Raw genomic sequence first — 22,374 nt, 5'->3', positions numbered from 1 at the left:
TGCTACCCATTTTCTGCACATTTTACAGCAGATACATTTTTTTAATTCACAGGCTTTGGTGTTTTATTGATCCAGCCGTACTTGATGTACTCAACTATTTGGGGTGATTTTCTTTACAGACAAAGGCTCTAAATACCAAGAAATCGTGTGGTTGCTGGCATTTCCACGGTAATCTCCTGGCACTGGAAGCACATAATTGTATTTCTGTTCTCGCCCTCTTATTAGGCTGATGCGCGTGTTCCAGGCTGGTAATAGCTCTTAAAATTTAACTGGGAAAATCTTCTGAAGAGATAATGTCCTCTAATAGGTGCCCCTAAACTCATGCACTTCTTCTCCTCGCTCCCTCCACCTCAGTTTTACCAAATAAAATCAGAATAAGGGCAGAACTGCTTCCCCGCTTTTATCCCTGGGGCTTTCTGCGGAGAGCATGGCAATCCCTGGTCTTCCTTTTTCCACATATTTTGGACTGAGATTTTTAATTTAAAGACAAAATTTACATCACATGACAGTATTCTCTCTAAATTTATATAGATTAAGCCCATCACTGGCCTACTCACATAGGCATTGAATAGAATTCAAGTCCAATTTGAAACAAGACTCAAGCAACGATTATTTAGGGGAGGAAAAAAAAATAATAATATTAAAAACAAACCCTCCAAATATTATTAACATTACGCAAATTCCAAATCATCCCGCCCAGGAGCTGAATGACCCACACCAGGAATCCTAACAGGAGCCAGAGCAGAACAGCACGAGATGAAGAAAACCACCATTAAATTGCTAAACTTAAGGTTTTCCAAATATATTGGCATTATTCAAGCAAGAGCGTGCATTAAGAATATGGAGTTGAGGGCATTTCTTTAGCAGCCGCTGGAAGCTGCAGATTTGCTCACATGCTGCTCTCAGCAGAACATCAAACGCTTTCTGCCAAAATGAATCTATTACGCCAGGGAGCGGGAAGAGGCCGTGGAATTGGAAATTATTTTATTCTGTTGCGCTTACAAGGCCTGACAGAAAAATGATCAATGCTTGTATCTTTGTTAACAAAAATAGCCACTGCCAAAAGGAGCCTGCAGAGAATCAACTTCCATCTATTCTCCAATACAGACTCTTAATAAAAACTGCCTTGTTTGTCTCTTTTTATTAAAGCTGGTTTTTCAGGGAGTATAATTTTTATGATGTAAACCCAGTGTTCTTCCAAAAAAAAAAAAAAAAGAGTTAAATATTTTAGACTCCTCACTAATGAGAACGGGACCTTTCGCAATAATGACAGAAAATTGGTCCTGAAAAAGTGACAACAAACACCAGCTTTGAGATTCCCTCTGCCAGGGTTTAATGCGCATCGGCAATTCTGATCTCAACATTTCAATAAACTAGGAGAACGTCACTTCACAGAAATCACACACACTGATACTTGGTGAAAAATAAGCAGCAGCAACACACAGATTTAGTCTATGAGAGGCACATCTTTAACACTAAAGCAGTGCTAGGCTGCTAGGATCACTTCTAAAGATGTGAAAAACAAGCTTACTAAAGGGTTTAAGTTAAAAACAAACGCCTATATAGGGGTCTACATACATCCAAGGAATATTCTTAGGGGTCTCTACACAAAAATGTGGAAATCCACTGATCTAAAACATTAACGCTCAGGAGTAACTCTACCCTTCTGAACGATTATAGCTTATAGAAAATGGCCTGAAAATGCTTTCAAATTCTCAGTTGATCCTCTCTAGAAATACCTGCTTCACAAAAATCTTCAAAAGAGCTTCTGTCAATAGGAAACAGTCCACAAGCCCAGGCTGAAGAGAAAAAAAATAAATAAAAAAAGAAGGATATCCCCATAACGTGCTATGGGTACTACGTAGGCACGCCAGGGTTTATTTTGCATATTTACTTAAAAATGCATAAATTGTGACACATCAAAGATGTTCAAAGTAATTTCCAACATCCTTTCTAACAATTACTTATCAAAGACTCAATTTTCCCATTTTCCTTTATGTCTGAAGGACAATGACCAAATGCATTTCACCCCAAGACATTTTATCCTTGTCATGGGCAACACACGTGTCCCCAGCGCAGCCCCTTTTCTGCCAGAACTTGCAAGTTCATAATGACATACACTTTCAAAAATTTCTGTTAAAATATATATTTGCATTTTTTTTTTATTTTTTTTTTTTTTTTACGCTATACAAATGTACACCAGGTTTAGGTCAGTTAGCATTTGCACTAGCTCACAGAAAGCCTCATTTGTTTTATAAAGGTATTACTAAAATAGAGATTATTTTGAAAGTGTAAAAATCGCCAAACAGTAATAAAACATTTCATGCAGTTAAAAGGACCAAAATACTATAATGAGGCATTGCCAAATATCTGGAGAATTTACATTAAGCCATGACTTGCATGACAGCTAAAACAGAAGCGCCCTGTCCGCAGCGTTACAGCACAACTGTGGTTTTTGACAGAAAATGAAGGAAAACGGCAATTACCCTAAAAGACATTTCAAGATTCTCGCCACCCCAGATATCCATTCCTGCATCGTAAGTTCCTATCTCTTCAAAGTAGTTTCTGTCAATAGAAAATAGGCCACCAGCCATAGTAGGGGTCCTAGTTGAAAACAAAAAGAAAAGAAAAGAAAACAAAAAAAAGAGGAAAAAAGAAAAAATACCTTTTGAAAGACACTGTGGAATTTATTCAGTGACACTACAGTACATTTCACTACCTCAGACATTTTGACTATAAATAAATTCTATGTACAGCAACTTAAATATCAGCTAGGAGCAAGAAGGAGAGGTTTTGGCTGCGTCCCCGTGCTCGCGGGCGGGCAGAGCTCCCCGCGGCCTCCACCCGCAAAATCCCATCTCCAGAGGCATTTCAGGAGCATTGTCATGGTAAAGCGGATGGAATTTTGGCCTCCTGCGTCCAGAACAGCAGTGCAAATCCAATCTGAAATGCTTAGCGAAGAGAGTTTAATGCCTCAGCTTTGCTTTACAGGGAGACTAAATGTGCATAAAATTACCAGGCATAATCTCTCCTAACAGGATTATAAATCCTTACAACGGGCAAATCCAGTCAGACTGCAACTTCTCTTTGTGTAAAGATGTCCTGTTTCCCTATAAGTACCTGCTTTATGGTTTTTCTGCATTTAAAGTTGACGTGAAGTAAAAAGTGCTCACCCCAGTTGGCAGGAACGGGGCTCGGAGTTACTGCACCAACACGTACCCACCAACTCACAGCTCTTACACACCCTGTACCCACCAACCCATGGCTCCCACACGATGTACCCACCAACCCATGGCTCTTACACACCATGTGCTCACCAACTCACAGTTCTTACACACGATGTACCACCAACCCAAAGCACTTATACCACATACCCACCAAGCCACAGCTCTTACACATGATGTACCCACCAACCCACAGCTCTTACACACCATCTACCCACCAAGCCACAGCTCTCACAACATGTACCCACCAAGCCACAGCTCTTACACACCATCTACCCACCAAGCCACAGCTCTCACAACATGTACCCACCAAGCCACAGCTCTTACACACCGTGTACCCACCAACCCATAGCTCTCACACACCATGTACCCACCAACCCACAGGTCTCACAACATGTACCCACCAACCCATGGCTCTTACACACCATCTACCCACCAAGCCACGGCTCTTACACCATGTACCCACCAACCCACGGCTCTCACACACCATCTACCCACCAACCCACGGCTCTTACACACCATCTACCCACCAACCCACGGCTCTCACACACCATCTACCCACCAACCCACGGCTCTCACACACCATCTACCCACCAACCCACGGCTCTTACACCATGTACCCACCAACCCACGGCTCTCACACACCATCTACCCACCAACCCACGGCTCTCACAACATGTACCCACCAACCCACGGCTCTCACACACCATCTACCCACCAACCCATGGCTCTCACAACATGTACCCACCAACCCACGGCTCTCACACACCATCTACCCACCAACCCACGGCTCTCACAACATGTACCCACCAACCCACGGCTCTCACAACATGTACCCACCAAGCCATGGCTCTCACAACATGTACCCACCATCCCACAGCTCTTACAACATGTACACACCATCCCACAGCTCTCACAACGTGTACCCACCAACCCACAGCCCTCACATGATGTACACACCATCCCACAGCTGTTACACATGATGTACCCACCACCCCACAGCTCTTACACACGATGTACCCACCAAGCCATGGCTCCCACACGATGTACGGTGCACACACACACGTGCAAGTGCACAGCTAAAGGGATTGCCCCAAGGATGGGGTTTAAGCCCAAACGTGCCCCTGCAGAGCTCCATCATGCAGCGGGGTGAGAGATGGGCTGCCGTCTCCGCACCCCCATAACTACAGGTTCAGCCAGTGAGGAACTCCAGGGACATTAATGTGGCAGCAGATCAAGATTTGCCAGTGAAGTACTGGTCATGTTTGTGTCCTCAGATTCAAAACCAACAGCAAAGCGGGTGAAGTTGGGTTTTGTAAAGGCTCAATGCATCCAGTACAAATGCACACGAACACGTTAGTACCCTCGGCCTGTCTGCAAAGGATTCGGTCACCAAAATTAACTCGGTTATTTGGTTATTTGGTGAACTGCTTGTGAAGCCTGCACGGAATATCTGATACTTGCTGGTCGTATCAGACACCTGAACCTCTGCAAGTGCAACGTTCCCAGCATTGGCACTCGTGCCCAGTTAAAGCTCAGTTTCCGCGGGAGCTCCTGTGTTTGGAGACAGCCTTATGCAAACACTGATCTAAAACAAGCTCCTGGCATTTTTCCGAAAAGCAAGACAACAGGAGCAAAACGGTTTACATGCAATGCAGGCAAACACCGGAATTGGGCTTCACGGGCGCTCCCACCCGCGGCAGGACAGAATCGCTTGGGCGTTTCCCAGATCTTGCCTGAGAAGCTTTTGTGTGTCCTACGCACAACATTAATTAGTCATTAGTCACACGTCATTGCCGTGTTCGGTTACGGTTGGTGCGGGTGTTCCAGCCCTGCGCACACGCGGTGCAGGCGCTCAGACCCGCAGGGACGGTGCTGGGCTGCAGAGCCTGAGCCCTCGCTTAAACTCAACAAATCCAGGTAATTTGCCTGCTGTGCAATTAGTTCCTCTTCTGCAGGAGCTGATTAACATTACTCCCAGAAAAATAAGCAGTTTAGCAATGCAATAATACCGGACCCTGAGCTTACCAACACTTCTTTCCTATTTTTCTCCCTGTGCTCCCAGCACTGCAAGCTCAGTTAATTAACTGTCCATCATTTTGGTCTCCAAACTGCTTTGCTGCCCTCAGCCTTGCTGGGTTTCTGCCACAAACGGTCCTGCCGGTCCCCTCAGCCACCCCGAGCTGTGGAGCAGACGGGGACGCCCGGGTGCTGTGGCCCGACCGGTATCATGACGGATAAATACCACCTAGTATTACCACCTAGTAATACCACCACCAGCACAAAATAAAGCTGGCTCTGGAATCTTTCTGAATGGAACTGTTTCTGTGCCAGATGATTACGGAGGCAGAAATACTGTATTTAAATGAAATGTCTATTATCATCTGGAAACTCTACGAGCCTATGCAAAACTACTGACACTGATCCCAAAAGCTGCGTCAGTACTGGGGTTATTCACCCACCCGACAACCGGCCCAGTTCCCACAGGACTCTCAGCAACTCAAACGTTTCAGAGTCACAGAATCATTTTGGTTGGAAAAGACCCTCGAGATCATGGAGTCCGACCATAACCCAGCCCTGGCACTGCCCCCTGTCCTGAGAACCTCATGTCCGTCTGTCCAGCCCCTCCAGGGATGGTGACTCCAGCACTGCCCTGGGCAGCCTGTTCCAATGCCCCACAGCCCTTTGGGGAAGAAATTGTTCCCCACATCCAACCTCAACCTCCCCTGGCGCAACTTGAGGCCATTTCCTCTGCTCCTGGCGCTTGTTCCTGGGGAGCAGAGAACAGAAATTGTGAAGAGCCCGTGCCCAGCGCTGTGTGAACAAACCCCAGATCCCGACCTCGCATCCTCACCAGATGCTGACGTGAGGAGTGACACCGGTTTCGGGCCAAGAAAGTCATCCCCACTCCTGCCTGCAACAGAAACCCTCATCCTCTGTCTCCTCTCCTTCCTCCTCCTCCTCTTTTTCCCTGGAGGAAGAGAGTCTTTGCAAAATTTCCCATTCTTGCAAAGATTCAGCCTTGAGTGATTTTGGAATGAACTGTACACACAGATCTCGATTCTTCTGAAATGTCATCGGCAACTGTTTATGAAAAACAGTGTTTCCCTAATATTCACTAACTGAAATTAGAAGTGCTGAGTTTCATGCTGTAAAATGTAACTATGCACCAATATACACCACAGATTTTCAAATAACTGAAGCGCAGCAGGCAGCTATTCTCTGTTATGTAAATTTAATGTTACACAAACAGATCTGCACAGCTCCCACTGCAAAACCAGCTGAAACAGTAACATTAGAAAGTGTAAGGGTCCCTACAGTTCCTTTCTCAGCTTTGTGCCTATTACCTATATTTTGCCTACATGGAGTCATACTAACAAATACAGTAATATGTTATGATTAACTCTAATCATCATTCAAACCCACTTTTAATTTTATATTGGAGATAACGTCTGCTGCTCATTCCTGTAACTATTGGCAGCAAGCAGGATTTCCATTCCCGTATATCTGCACTTCTAACTCCCCATAAGAGGAGCTGCAGAACATGGAAGTATCTCAGGAGCCCGGGGCTTGCTGCATCCCACCGATGTGGGGGACAGCGGGGGGGCGACATGGAGCTGCTCCCGAGGGGACCCAGCGGTGAGCGGGGATGCTCAGTCAGGTCCCCCAGGCTGGGAGCTCCCCAAAGCCACGCCATGTCACAGGGACAACATCACTAACGAACAAGATCACTATGTATACAGCTTGGAATAAAGATCATACACCAGTTTCAAACACTGACGTACATCGTCCAGGCAGTATTAATTGTAGTCAGCTCTAAGTTTAATCTGCCGTGATAAGAAGATGAATACAATAGGCTAATATTTGATCTTGTATTTTTTTTCTCTCAATAACTAATTTTTACTTGAGAAAATATTTTTCTGGGAAAAAAAAAAAATTAGTATTTATAATACTAGCCTGGACTGTCTTCAGCTTAAAAAAATTAAGGGCAAGTATAGAATCACAGGATGGTTTGGGTTGGAAAGGACCATCCCAGGTCCCCAGTGCCCCCCTGCCATGGGCAGGGACATCTGCACCAGCTCAGGTTGCTCAGAGCCTCATCCAGCCTGGCCTGGGATGTCTCCAGGGATGCTTCAGCCACCACCTCTCTGGCCAACCTGGGCCAGGCTCTCACCGCCCTCATGAAGAATTTCTTCCTTGTATCTCCCCTCTTCCAGTTTAAAGCCATTACCAGAAATAAGCCATGCAGAGCCTGTAAATGCCCAGCACAGAAACACTTTATGTTTTTAATACTGCAGACATAAGAAGACAAGATGTTTGTCAACTGGTTTTAGTCAAGTCTTCTGTTGCCGCAGGCAAAACCACAGAAGAAGAAATGAGTTCACTTGAAGACAAAGCATGTCTTGCGAAGTACAGATAACGCGCAAGGATTTTCCAGAGGCAAAAGAGGAACGAAAGGCTTAGCAGGACCATTGGCTTTTGCTGGCCCTGCCCATGAACACCCACCACTGGACCGGACCCGGACCCCAGCTGAGCGGGAACTGCACTGCCCAGGTCTTCCCAATTCCAGATCTACCCGCATCCAGCGGATCACCTGCAGGAAGCTTCAGCTTTAAGCTCCACCTCTGCACAGGGCAACCATCCGGGCTTTGCACCCAGAGAGCCCTCTGGGAACAGAAACGGGCTTTGCACTTAAAATAACAGATTTTGACAAGGTCTAATCATCTAGAAAGTCCACAAAGCCAGAGGTAACTCCAGTGACAGTGGAAGTTACAGCACTGACTCTATATGGGAACAGGATAAAATCCTGAGGTGCCTCAGGACAGCAATGAATAGCCTTTGCTATTCGAATGAAAAGAAAAAATACATATATACCCAGTGATGTGAGTCCTTGGGGTTTCTGTACCCTCATGGTAAGGAACGTACCCCTAAAGCTACACCTGGCAGCTCCTCCAGGCTCCACAGCTCAGGTCACATCGGCATCCGAAGCCACAGTTCAGATTTGATTTCTGCAAATCCACCTGAAAAAACACGTTTCAACTGATCCTAACGAACCTCGCAGAATGAAATATTTGCCTTGACCAGCTCTGTCTCCAGGAACAATCTTTTCTTCAGGGATTTCTTCTAAGTGGCTCCTTCCTGTTCTCACCTTATAGTTTCAGTCCTAGCAAAGACACCTCGTGAACTGAAAGCTCCCCAAGGTTACTTCTGCTTCTGATCATTGTACATGTAAAAACATTTTAAGTGCATTTAAAAAAATAAAAATCCAGAATCCGGCGGCCACTGACTTCTATCCTCTCTTTCCCCAGGATGGGGAGTACTGAGAAGGGCTCGGGGTGGAGGTCCAAGACTCGCTGCCCCATCGTTAGCGCTGCCCACCCATACCTACCACTTTTAAACTGGGACCATTTGCAAACTGGAAAGGCTTCGCTGCCCTTGCAAAACCTGTGATTCTTTGGGGAAGAGTGACCATTTTGGACTATTCTGGGAAAGTTTATGCTCTCATGGTGTTCGCTGACCTGAGAGAAAGCTACATAAGGGAGGAAAGAAAGCCATGAGAACAAGAGAAGGGATGTCAGACTGGGGTTTAAGAAGCTGAAGGAGAAAATAAGGGGCAAAAGTGGCCGGGACTGGTGTGTGAAGAGCAGGAGCAGCAGCCACACAGGGACCTGGGATCAGAACCCCATCTGCCCAGGGCAAGGCATCGCTAATTAGGACGAGGGACACTAATGAGCATGAGGGACACCTCCGAATCCCCACCTTTCTGTTTGCTAAAAATACACCGACCAGCCTCCCTTTTCTGCTGGGTGTCGGTAAGAAAGCTCTGGCACAGCTGCGCTGTGTGACAACATATCAGAGTCGCGGAATTAATTAACCTTTTCCCCACTAAATCTAGAGATCCCAGCAAAGGCGGAGACTTGACTCAAGTACCTAACTTGGGAATCTAAGAGCTCCCTTAAGTCCCTAGGCAAACGTCTAGGGACTGCAAAGAACCGGGCACCCTTTTCAGCAAGTCCAGCACCCTCTGCCTTGGTCACCTGAACTCCTGAGCTCTTACCAGCAAGCTGTCCTGACCTTTGCTGCAAAAATACACCCAATTATACAGGAATAATAGATCTGTACAGCAGATAACTCAAGAGTTTGAAAATGCACGCCTCATGATTTTAAACGTAGAAAGCAAAGGTAGGAATCTATGAATGTTGTTACGAAAGATAAATATTTTGAGTAAAACTTCTGTCAATTACATGGACTTTTAAGGTAACAAAAAGCAGAATTTGAGTAAAGCTGTTATATTACATATAATGCAAACAAACACATAAGCCAGTGATGTTTGTATATTCTATACTTATTCCATTGATTACAAAGAAAAATTACGAATAGAGACGTACTCATTCTGCACCAGACTGAAATAATGATACGGAATGCAGAAAGCAACATGGCACAAAGAAAATGGACTCACCAGTTTGTTTCCACATTTTTGGTATGGGTTTGGCTTTCATTTACTTTTATCCCTCCATTTTTTGAATATTCAGGTGGCCCCAGCTGCCAAAACCATTCCTAACTGACACAAAGTGTTCTGCCTTTTCCCCTCGGGATGCGGAATCTGCGGGTGCGTTTCTGACACCTCAGGGCTGAGCGCACCTGGAGAATCCCAAAAAAGCCCAGCTGATCGCCAGCCAAAAGCTGGTGGGGGAGAAAAAAAAGCTAGTGGTTTTTTTTTTTTTAATAATTTTAAGAGTCAATTACATGTCTGATTCTGGATTAACTTTAAGTAGGACTCCATTTCTAGATAAGGAAATAAGAGCTGGGATGCTCCTGCTCCAGGGACCCTGCTTGCTCCTCCCAAGGACTATATCTAAAAAAAAAATGCAAAAAAATCCAGCCCTTCCCCTGACTCCAGGCTTTGAAGGACATAAAATGACAAATTTTGGCTATTTTCTGGCATAAATGAGGTTTGAAATCATTACATCCACTGTGAGAGCTTTTTTCTTTTTTTTGAATCTTTTTATGAAGACCACAGAAGCTATTAGAGCTGAGCAAATAACCCATTGCAAGTAATTTATTCAATCTGCTCTGTTTCAGCTTCATTTAAAATTTTTCTAGAGGTTTTGTTACAGCCCTTGGTTTGAGCAATTAACCGAAACAAGTCGGGAACCACCTCAGGAATTCAGGACATACTCTTAGACCATTTTTGACTGAGTTTGCACGGTCACCGATTTGATTTTCTAGGCACTAGACGCATGCATTCCAAGTGCAAACCATCATAACCAAATACTTGGGTTCAATGTCCAAAAATGTGTATTTCCGAAATATATTCTAATATTTGCCTTAAGTTATGAAAAAACAGGAACAACCGTACACACGTGGTCAACAGGCTATTTGCGGAAAACAAATGCGGAGAGAAAATAAAAAGCAGGTGGTATTTTAAATTTATGTATGTTGAAAAGAAGACATAAATGAGTTTTCTCAGCTCTGACAGCTACATTGCAGCACTAAGGATGGGTCAGATCTTGGTGTCCTCTCTCCTGAACAGTGCGCCACAACTACCTGATGTGTTCTCTCTGATACTGCAGCAAAATCTTAGCTATTCAGCATTATTATCTACATAAACAAGTGCTCTTCATTTGTTGCCCTTACCTGACGGGCAAGGTCCTGTCTCCTTTCCTCCTGTCCATCTCCCGCTGGGGAACCGGGTACCACCGAAAGTTCAGTTTCCAGTTAAACCCCCCGTACGTCATATCAGACCCAGCCATGTACTCAAACGTGTCGTCGCTGATCACGTCAATGATTGGGCACACAACGGTTTTCCTGTCAGGAAAAAAAAAAAAAAAAAAAAAAACACGGCTTTTTTAAAAACAAAATATTTTTTCACGTTATGCTGAATATTGCACTTATTTTGAGGCTTCTCTGATGCTCCCAGCAGAGCAAGGACCTCGGCTGCTGCGGCGCTGGCGGGGGGGACACGGCGGTTTCCAGGCACCGCTTGCAGGGCCCTTTATGCAGAAAAAAGGGGAAAATTGCAACACCTTAAGAAAAGAAAAAGGGGAGAGGGCGGGGGGGGGATAAAAGAAAAAAATAAGGAATCCAGGAAGAAAGGGAAAACAAGAGGGGAAAACAAGAGGGGAAAAGGGAAAACAAGAGGAGAAAAGAAAGAAGAGGAGATAAAGGAAAACAAGGGAAAAAGAAAACAAGGGAAAAAGAAAACAAGGGAAAAAGAAAACAGGGAAAACCGCAGGAAAAGCATGGAAAAACTGTGCGAAAAGCACAGAAAACTGTGAAAAATGGCGAAAAAGGAAAAAAGTGGAAAAGGAAAAGTGAAAAAAGCAAACAAGGGAAAAAGGAAAAGCGAAAAAAGAAAACAGGGAAAAAGAAAAAAGGGGAAAAAGAAAAATGGAAAACAAAAAAAGAGAAAAAAAGAAAAAGCACAAACTTCAGAGAATATTAGAGGTCACACAAAGTCGTGCCTGCTAAAACCGAGGGACAAAGATGCCCATCAGGGTGGGGGACCCCCAGAGCTCGCGGAAGTAAACAGCACAAGTTGGTATCATCACTGGCATTATTATTATGATTATTATTATTCTTACCGTCAGCAACAGAAATCCTGCTGTAGGAACCGAAAGCTTACGACATATTTCTTTAGAAATCAGATTTTGATACAAATATTAGAGATTACTCTGTCTTCCCGATAAATTTGAAAAAAAAACCTCAAAAATCATTTTCAGATGAACGAATTATTTTAATGTCTATTTTTTTTTTCAGCCGCCCTTACCTGTCCTCCTTGATCCGCGCCAGCAGCGGCTCCAGCCAGCCCAGGGTGCACTCGCAGTGCGCGTCCAGGAACGTGAGCACCCGGCCCGAGGCGGCCGCGGCCCCGCGCAGCCGCGCGCGGATCAGCCCCGACCGCTGCTCCATCCGCACCAGCTTGATGGGGACGCCCAGGGTTTTCACGTAGTTCTCTAAGGAGGCCTTCAAAAACTCTGCCGAAGATCATTGGGGAAAAAATTGGGGAAAAAAAAAGAAAAAAAAAAGAAATTAAAGTTAAAAATTAAAGTTAAAAATGAAAGTTAAAAAGTAAAATTAAAAATTAAAATTAAAAATTAAAAAGTAAAAATAAAAATAAAATTAAAAGTAAAAATAAAAATATAATTAAAAGTAAAAATAATAATAAATTTAAAAGTAAAAATAAAAATTAAAAATAAAATAAAAATAAAAATAAAATTATAAATAAAATAAAAATAAAAATAAAATTATAAATAAAATTAAAATTTAAATTTAAAAATTAAAATTAAAAATAAAAATAAAATTTAAAATTAAAATTTAAAATTTAAAAAGAAAAATAAAAACATTATTTTTAGCTAGGTTCCGCAACTGCCAAGGGCTTCAAATACAACGACAGAGTTTACGTGTCATGCCGGCCCTCCAAGGACTGTCACGCATGAACACGGGAAACACATTTTAACATAGTTAGAGGTTTTTTTCCAACGAGTGAGAGCTGAGCTGAGGAGGTTCCTGCCGTGTTCTGCGCGGCCCCGCGGAAAACAGCCCGTACACACACACACACCTGCTGGAGCAACTCGTGAAAACGTCACAGAGATGGTAAAAAGTCACGACGGCTTTCCTTGCAATAAACCATCAATGAATAGCGAGCGCAAAATGATCGCACTTTTGCTGGTTTGTCTACGGTTAAATACAAATACGTGTAGTTTTGATGAATTTCACCTTTTGAGCTGTTTAGGAACCCAAAACTTTGCTTTTAGGAAAAATTGTAGTTACTTGGGCTAAAGTCTTCACAGAGAAACATTAAGCCTCTTTGTTTTCTGAAGCAATTAAGAGTTTTATTAATAAGACATGGGGCAGAAATACAGGCCGGCTTGGCTTGCGCTCTCTGTCTCTGGAACAGTTGCAGCTATATGTTTTATTTGCCGTTATATACATTTGGCTACTCCAGGAAAATTCATCATTCCATTAATTCCATTCACAGAATGTCACGCAATTCCTTTTCCAGGTAGTATCAGTTCTACAGGCAGACTGTTTTCCTCCTAAATCCTGGGGGTTTTTTTTAAAAAAAAAAAAAAGGCAAGACCGAAAGAAATGAATCACAAATATACAGGGAAATTGGCTTGGTTTGGACATCAGGAAAAGCTGAAGCACAGAATGGGGGTTTTAAGAGACAGTAACAGAAAGAGATGTGAAGAAGGGACTGTCTTTTACAGTAATATGAAATGATAAGCCACAGTGCAAGAAAGCATTAATAGAATTCTGGACAGGAGCACCTTAGATATGATTTACAACCCGATAACCAACCTCTGGCTCCGTTACTCGCTGTAAATGGATTTTAACCCCTTCTGTACCCCCCAGCCCGTTTGCTGCAGCCCCAGCAGTGATGGGTCCAGCCCAGCCCAACAAAAGCCACCCAAAGCTTCACCTCCTTCCCCGTCAGATCCCCGAAACGGTGCAAAACCACCACGGAACGGGGCTCCCCGCCCCAAAAACCCACCTCTCTCGCTGGCGTCGTCCACCAGGATGATTTCGGCGAGGAGGCGGCGCGGGGAGCGGTTGATGACGCTGTAGACGGTGCGGAGCAGAGTGCTCCACGCCTCGTTGTGGAACACGATCACCACGCTCGTGTTGGGCAGCTCGCCGGGGTAGACTTTGGTCTTGCACCTGCCACGAAATAAAAAAAACAAACCAAAACACAACAGAAAAGGAGGGTCAATCTTTAACTGAATTCTACCATTGGGACAGCCTGAAAAAGGGGTTTCAAGCCTGGTGAGCAGAGGACACTTCAAACCAGTTACTGGTCTCTTCAAGCCAGAAGCCCCAAGGCGGAGGGAATTTCAAATCTTGTTTTCTCGCTAAGAAAACACGGCAGAGCATCCAGAGACACGGTCACAGCTCTCCTGGCTGGAAATGCCAAGAAAACGGCACCCAGCAGCCAACATGGCCTGACATCGCAAATTAAAACCGCCCCAGGATGTGGGGCAGGGAACACAGAGCGTTCGGAGCAGTTATACTTAGGCCAATAAGTCTTTATCGGGACAAATCCCAAATTCTGTGTTTTAAAGTACACAGGCATCTGAGACCTTCCCATCTTTGGCGGTTTCTCAAAAAGAAGCAAAAAATTACTATTTCTCGAACACTCTACATGCCCATTCATTGGAAGAACAAGAGGTCAATAATTCCACCTGGTTTTGGAAAACATAGAAACTAAGGCAAAGTGAGCAACAGATAGTAAACATTGCTGATTTTGTGGAAGTGAAATAAAACTGCTTGCTTATGATAAAATACAGCCCGAAATTGTGCATATTTGTTACAGATTTTGGATGCGTTTCAAAGATATAAACTTGCCTACACCAACCTGCCAACATAGGTCAAGTCACATCACTTAAACACACCTAATACGGATCCTCAACTATTGTGACTTTAAATCATCTCCGCTTTTTTTTTCCCCTTATTTCACTATCATATCATCTTCAGACTCTGTAAAGCAAGAAGAAATTATGTACAGCTTTTTAGTGCATCTTCTTTGTAATAACACAAATTTGAAGCTTCCCTAAAAGAAATTCTAAATTAGTGAATTATTCATTAGCAGCCTCCTCCCTAGAGAAAACTTCTCTATCAAGGGCCAAGGAACAAATGAATAAGGTCCCTGAAAAGTCACCTTGTCCATACAGTTTCTTTCTTAAACATCATCTACCATAACAAAACTCTCTTTAACCTTTTCTTCTGCCACAGTGACATTTAAAGAAAAACAGATAAAACAACATTGTGACCGCAGCTTTCAAAGTACAAGGTGAGGAGAGAATACAGAAGAATACAGAATATCACCAGCTTCTGTGGCACCGGTAGAATGTTTATGGTGTACATATATACACACAATGACATATATATTTAACACACATCAACAGGTAATATGAGTATATATATACATGCTTATATATACACATATAAGCCATTAGCAACTAGATCTGACAGCAGAAAGTGCAATGCTAATAGTGACTCTCTCTCTATATATATGAAATTATATACCCACACACCTCCATCAGTCTTGACATCAATTTGCTGAGGACCACTGAAGTTTGCTGGTAGCCATCCCACCTTCACAACTTCAGCAATATAATTAATTTTACGACTATCCATCAATTGCAATTTAGATTCAAAAGTTCAAACAAACAAAATTCCTTGACTAATTATCATCCAGGACGACACCCTCTGTTTACCCAGAGGTGTCTAAAAAAGGGTGAGCCCAGCAGGACAGTATGTCCAAAAAAGGGCATTTTGGATTTATGGTTTTCTAAGGCCCAGGAAAAGTTTTCCTTGCAGATGTTAATTGTCCTTGGAAGATGTCTCATGTCAGCCCTGGCATCTGAAATCAGATATCAAGGACTGAAAACCAGAAGGGCTGTCTACACTCGGAGTTGTCTTCCAGAGCTCAACATCACACTTCAAAGTATGTACGAAGATGGAATAAATCCTGCTTGTCCCGTATTTCACAAGTCATTTTATTTACAGCCGAAACAGATACAATTTTTGAAACTGGAAAAGAACCACTGCGTAAGATTATGTTTAAAAATATTCAGAAATGCATGTCAGTAATGAAATCAGACAAGGAAAGGATATTCCCATTTTTTGCAGTTTAACACTAATTTTGTAGTGCAAATGGACTATTAAGGAACAGAATGTTTATCGTCACGTAGATTTGCCAGGATCTTCAGTCCTTTAACTGTCATTCTCGTTATTCTCCAAGGTATCTTACGATACCCAGAGAAGTTCCAGGCTGGATGAATTGAGGACATTGATGAAGAGGCTGCACGTCCCATGTTTTGCAGCAGACAGACCAATCCAAATTACCAGAAATCAGGTCATAAAAATCCGTGAAGAGCATCCTTTCCATATGTCCTTCTTCAAAATTTTCACAATGACTCCACATCAGATATTGTACCATAAAGTGAGGAATTCTTCTCTTTTTATGGCATTTACCTCTACCCCCACCAAAAAACTCTGCCGTACGTCCCTCCTTAGTTTCCCAGATAATTACGCGGTGGGATTACCCTCTCTGGAGGAGGATTATTCAGTTTCCAGATCAGTTGGTTTTGCAGGTCTGTTATGTACATTTCCCCAGGTACACCAAGTGATGTACAGGGATTTGTTGATATCGCATCTGCTCATCAGAGACTAAATTAAAGCTATTCACTTTTTTTAATTTAGGTCATTTGATTTCAGCAGAAAATGTAAATGCTGGTAGTTTGTCTCTATGATACCATTAAATCCTCGCGTACCTATAGTTTATTAGATGTTATTGCAGCACTTAACCCACCAAGGGGAATGCTTAGTCCAGTCTTTCTGGTAAACCATGCCCTGTGCTGACCTCCAAAACACGCAGCAAACCAGAGGGCGACTCCACTACCATTTTTTTTCTGCTTTCTGGGAGTTTCTGGACACCCACTTGTGCTGGTTTTGCAAATCAGAGGCCAAGGGCAAGACGTTAAGCAGGCACCAGCACCATGAACGACGGGCGCTGCCATCCCCGCTCTGCACCAGGAACGAGACCCGCTAAGATTTTTAGATATATTTCTGGGTTGTTGATAGTTGTGTGTACAAAACACAGGGTTTTCTCCAAGTTTTTGGGCTCCCTCTAAAGCCACAAGCAAAACATAGACATGACAGCGTAAGTTATCTGGGCGCTGTGATGATTTTGGTCGCTTTGTCTGCAAGAGGAACATGAAGTATCACGGGCCGGCAATACATTAATTGTAGAATCATAGAATTATAGAATCATCGTGGTTTGAAGAGACCCTCCAGTTGTTAACCCAACACTGTCACTGAACCATGTCCCTAAGAATCCCACCTTAAAGACCAGTAACATTTCAGGGCAGAAGCTCAGGGTGTATTTCATGTTGCATTATTTCATGTTTTATTTCTTACAGAGTATTCCTTCCTTCCTCCCCTCCTCGGAAGGTTTTCAGCACAGCAGGACAGTGACTTCAGGGCCAAATTTTTAAAAAGCAGCTGCTCTGGAGTTGGCAAACTCTGCACAGACAGGACATAATAAGAGCTCGTTAATTGATGAGTGTGTATCACAGCTGACTCCTGCACTGGTCGTTGGGACAATTTGAGTCCAGAACCATCATTCCTACAGTGAAAACGCTTATTGCTTGAATTAAACAAAAAACATCCCTAGCCACGTCCAGCTCAGTGGTTAAAAACAAATGGAGAAGAAGCAAGGAGCAGACAGGAGATACAGAAACCAAAATACCAGTTGTCTCAAGGCTGAGACTGCTCTGGTTTGGAAGTGTTTGCTTCTACCAACAGCCCTTTGCTCTCTGGTGGAAGCGAGACATTGATTAGTTTTCACTAAACTCACTCAAAGCAATTTTCACGAGCGTTTGATTCACTTTAAAAGTTAAACAACAAAGATCAGTAATAACGCAGCCATACGGTGGGTGTATAATCACTGTTCTTGCTCTTAAAGCAATTCCTGTTGCCATCTGCAAGAAGTGCGATGGAAAACAATCATGATCCGTAAAAACGTGACTGATTTGTACCCTGCCCCACGCTCTGAATCCCATGCTCACAGAATCACAGGATGGTTTGGGTTGGAAAGGACCATCCCAGCTCCCCAGTGCCCCCCCTGCCATGGGCAGGGACATCTGCACCAGCTCAGGTTGCTCAAAGCCCCGTCCAGCCTGGCCTGGGGTGTCTCCAGGGATGTTCATCCACCACCTCTCTTGGCGGAGCGCATCCCATGGCAGGGGTGACATCTCAGGGATCTGGGCTCTGTTTCGCCCCGCGTCCTTCCCCGGGGAAGGCTCAGTCACCACCAATTTCCATCCTGCCCTTCCAGTTCACCTCTAATGGGCTTTCAGCCCCAACCAGATCCCAGGTAACGCCCTGCTCACTTGGAAGTGTTGGTGAGCGCGCAGAAGATAAAAACCTTTCCCGTCCCTTTCCTGAAATGACGAATGACTCACGCTGCATTTTTTTCTAATTCAAAAACGCACCACGTGCTGAAGAAACAATAAATAAGTCATCTGCTGCTCACAGGCTATCGAACACAAGGACTCCCTCTCCGCCAGCCTGCGCAGTTACAACACAGACTGACGGTTCAGCATGCCCCAACACTGAAACTCTGCCCCAGAAATATTGCTTTTCTCATGCAGTCATCAGATGTTTCTTTATGAATACACATGAAGTAAATACAGCTGTTTAAATGTGAGAAAAACACGTTTTCCAAGATCAATAACATGGAAACAGAGTGAGACGACCTATTTGTCACCCTCCCCGCCAGCTGTGTGCAGGCGATGTGAGCGTGTGGGGTTGCGCAGTGATTTTATCCCTTCCAGAGCTGTGCTGAATTTCTCAGGGAAGCAACTCAAGGCAAAAGATCATCCATGAAAGCAGAGTATTTGGAGGGAGAGAAATGAGAGTATAAATATTACATAAAATTTATTAGGTAGCATTTTGTATATGATGCATTTGGGAACATACAGAACTGTGTTAAATATTTGTAGTTTATATGACTTGAGGGATCTTGATGATTATTTAGTCATTACCTTTTATTGCTTTGTTTTAGTGAAAATATAAACGACTAACAGCCATAAAGAAAAGGCTGGTAATGCAGATCCCTTACGTGATTTCTCTATGTGACCAGATTTACTGTACACTCCAGTGCCAGCAGTGCACTGGAAACCAGTCTGTAGTAGAATTATTCAAGTATCTAAGATACATAGGTTTATATATATTTACAAAAGCATGTATGTAGATGCTTTATCTATACATACAGAAGAACTGACATATAGGCTCACAGGCAACCTTAACTTGTCTCTGTGGGTTAGCAAGGTCTCTCTCCTCACAGGTATTTATTATTTATGATGAACAATGTTCTGATGCAACACTACATTCCACTGGAACCATTATTTCCAGCATCATAACGTACATATGATTGTGCAAAAGCATTAATATGTGCAGTAAGTAGGTAACATCTGAAAGAAATGTAAAAGTAATGGATATTAGGAACAATTTCTTCCCCAAAGGGCTGTGGGGCATTGGAACAGGCTGCCCAGGGCAGTGCTGGAGTCACCATCCCTGCAGGGGCTGGACAGACGGACATGAGGTTCTCAGGGACAGGGGGTAGAGGTGGACTTGGCAGTGCTAGACAATGGTTGGACTCAATTATTTTAAAGGTCTTTTCCAACCAAAATTATTCTATGATTCTATAAGCTTCTCACTTCTTCTCTGCCTCAGTGACATGTAATTTCTGGTTTTGCACTTTTTTCTCTTTTGCCCCTTAGTTTCTGACTCTTTCCCCATCGAATTCTTGCATTTAAAAATTAGTCCAGTTCAAAAAAGTTGCTCTGTCACATCACAACCTGTTGCTGTATTTCTTTCCAGCTAACATGATCGTCCTGAATATTATCGCCCACTAATTCTCAGCTGTGATGGAGCCGAAGTTCTGCATCAGCCCAAGGGCAGCGCTGCCGGGGATCAGGACGCGCTCCTGCCGCTGCCCGTTTGCAGTTCACTGCAGCAACGATCTCAGCGCATCCCGTTTGCTCAGCTCTGACGACTAACGCCAGCCAACGCAACCACAAACCAAGGCAGACATCACTCCCCATGTCCGCACGCTGCTCCACCCTTATCGGTACAAGGGCATCGCTCAGGAACTGAAAGCAGTATCAAGACATGAGAAAAACTCACTCCTAATTTCACACCCATGCACATAAAGACCCACAGCAAAAAGTGTCATAGACAGAAGTGATGAATTAATCATTATGCAGCAACACCCTCTGCAAAACTGCCTGTCAGAAATGACAACACTGCAGTTAAGCGAACTGCCAAAAACATCGGAAGTTATAAAGCAAATCGAAAAATTCATCTTTTCATAGGTGTGGTTACCTTCCAGTGAACTCTATACTTTGCAGTTATTTTACTGTCTTAATTCAGCATCACATTCACACGTTATTTTTGAAGAATGACCAAGAACAATTTTACACAAAAACTGATGAGTTCACCTTTAAACAGCTTATCACACCTACCAAAACTACCCCATGGACGTAAACGCATTCTTATTTGCAATAATATCTCACATGCCAGCTCATAGGAAAAAGTTCACGAGTTCTCAGGGAAACTCAAGTACTTATAGGACAATTTAAACACTAATATTTTTAACACAGGGCTCTCGGTCGCTGAAGGCTGAGGGGGCAGCAGCTGTGGGAGCTGATTTCGTTTGGAAATCTGTCCTGGTGACAAAGCGCTCCAGCTCCGCTATAGACACCGCCAAATCCTGCCAAAAGCTTGTGATCGTGTATCGATTGGTGCTGCAGAAGTTGTCTCTGAAAAGCAAGTGGAGGGATGACCTGCGAGGACTGACAGCTCCAGCAGAGACCAGGCAGCACTGGGGTAATTGCCTGTCAGCACCCTCCATCCCTCCTCTGCCAGCATCCTCCATCCCTCCTCTGCCAGCATCCTCCATCCCTCCTCTGCCAGCATCCTCCATCCCTCCTCTGCCAGCATCCTCCATCCCTCCTCTGCCAGCATCCTCCATCCCTCCTCTGCCAGCATCCTCCATCCCTCCTCTGCCAGCATCCTCCATCCCTCCTCTGCCACCATCCTCCATCCCTCCTCTGCCAGCATCCTCCATCCCTCCTCTGCCAGCATCCTCCATCCCTCCTCTGCCAGCATCCTCCATCCCTCCTCTGCCAGCATCCTCCATCCCTCCTCTGCCAGCATCCTCCATCCCTCCTCTGCCACCATCCTCCATCCCTCCTCTGCCACCATCCTCCATCCCTCCTCTGCCACCATCCTCCATCCCTCCTCTGCCAGCATCCTCCATCCCTCCTCTGCCAGCATCCTCCATCCCTCCTCTGCCAGCATCCTCCATCCCTCCTCTGCCACCATCCTCCATCCCTCCTCTGCCAGCATCCTCCATCCCTCCTCTGCCAGCATCCTCCATCCCTCCTCTGCCAGCATCCTCCATCCCTCCTCTGCCAGCATCCTCCATCCCTCCTCTGCCACCATCCTCCATCCCTCCTCTGCCACCATCCTCCATCCCTCCTCTGCCACCATCCTCCATCCCTCCTCTGCCAGCATCCTCCATCCCTCCTCTGCCACCATCCTCCATCCCTCCTCTGCCAGCATCCTCCATCCCTCCTCTGCCACCATCCTCCATCCCTCCTCTGCCACCATCCTCCATCCTTCCCCCTCCATCCCTGCACCTTCCCAACAAAAACAGATGGCAAAACACACCCTGATTATGAAACTGCTTATGATTGACTCCTTCTAGGTTATTCTGGTGTTTAAATCTCACAGCTGAGGGCTGGTGTGGCTTCGCTGCTCTGTAATGGTGCATTTTCTGTAACATACTGCTCTCAATGAAGCCTTTAAAAAACCCAGATTGCCCATTCAAGAAAAGCAGCTTTCCCTCACAGAAGGCTCTGCCGTACCCCACGCCAACACCGGTTTTGCCATACGAAGAACCCCAGTCCAAGGTCAAGAACCAGCCGTCCCTGGGACCCCACAGCATGCTGTCCCCACGCAGCCATGGGCATTTCTTCAGCGGCCAGTGACACCTCCTGAGCCGCTAGATGCCCTCAAAAAACAGGCAGGAACAGCCCAAGATGTTCCCGTAGCACCCACCACCAACGCTGGCACCTTGGGCATGTACCCCCTGCTCCCTCACCGTGTTCCTCCAACATCACCCCACAGCTTTGCAGTGCAAGAGCTGAAATCCAGGCACGCACCTCTTATCACAGAATCACTTTGGTTGGAAGAGACGCTCAAGCTCATAGAGTCCAAGCGTTCCCCCAGCCCTGGCACTGCCCCCTGTCCTGAGAACCTCATGTCCGTCTGTCCAGCCCCTCCAGGGATGGTGACTCCAGCACTGCCCTGGGCAGCCTGTTCCAATGCCCCACAGCCCTTTGGGGAAGAAATTGTTCCCCAGATCCAACCTCAACCTCCCCTGGTGCAACTTGAGGCCGTTTCCTCTCGTCCTCATGTTCTGACAAAATGCAGAAAGGCTGAAATCGGCCAGTTCTCATTACCCCCGAGGACAAGCCTGGATGCTCAGGTGTCCCTGGCCCTTGCAGAGATGAAGACGTCGCTCCTTAGCAAAGCTGCATCCACTCGTGTTTCTTTATCACCCTCTAGACCC

The 22,374-nt window shown here is 44.7% G+C and overlaps 1 protein-coding gene across 3 annotated transcripts in view; it reads right to left on the bottom strand.

Moving 5' to 3' along the window:
- Positions 1 to 22,374, bottom strand: part of GALNT13 (polypeptide N-acetylgalactosaminyltransferase 13) — a 107,929-nt gene that overhangs the window by 38,597 nt on the left and 46,958 nt on the right. For all 3 annotated transcript variants that reach the window (XM_065637750.1, XM_065637747.1, XM_065637749.1), the window contains exons 3-6: positions 13,723 to 13,889; positions 11,995 to 12,202; positions 10,863 to 11,033; positions 2,487 to 2,604 (exon numbers count right to left, since the gene is read on the bottom strand). In XM_065637750.1, coding sequence (XP_065493822.1) covers positions 2,487 to 2,604; positions 10,863 to 11,033; positions 11,995 to 12,202; positions 13,723 to 13,889 — 664 coding nt within the window. The remainder of the gene's footprint in view (positions 1 to 2,486; positions 2,605 to 10,862; positions 11,034 to 11,994; positions 12,203 to 13,722; positions 13,890 to 22,374) is intronic.

This window comes from Caloenas nicobarica, chromosome 6 (genome assembly GCF_036013445.1).
Source record: "Caloenas nicobarica isolate bCalNic1 chromosome 6, bCalNic1.hap1, whole genome shotgun sequence".
In the NCBI taxonomy this organism is placed as follows: domain Eukaryota; kingdom Metazoa; phylum Chordata; class Aves; order Columbiformes; family Columbidae; genus Caloenas; species Caloenas nicobarica.
The sequence above is the reverse complement of the archived record's forward strand: the minus strand, read 5'-3'. Positions and strand labels throughout refer to the sequence as shown.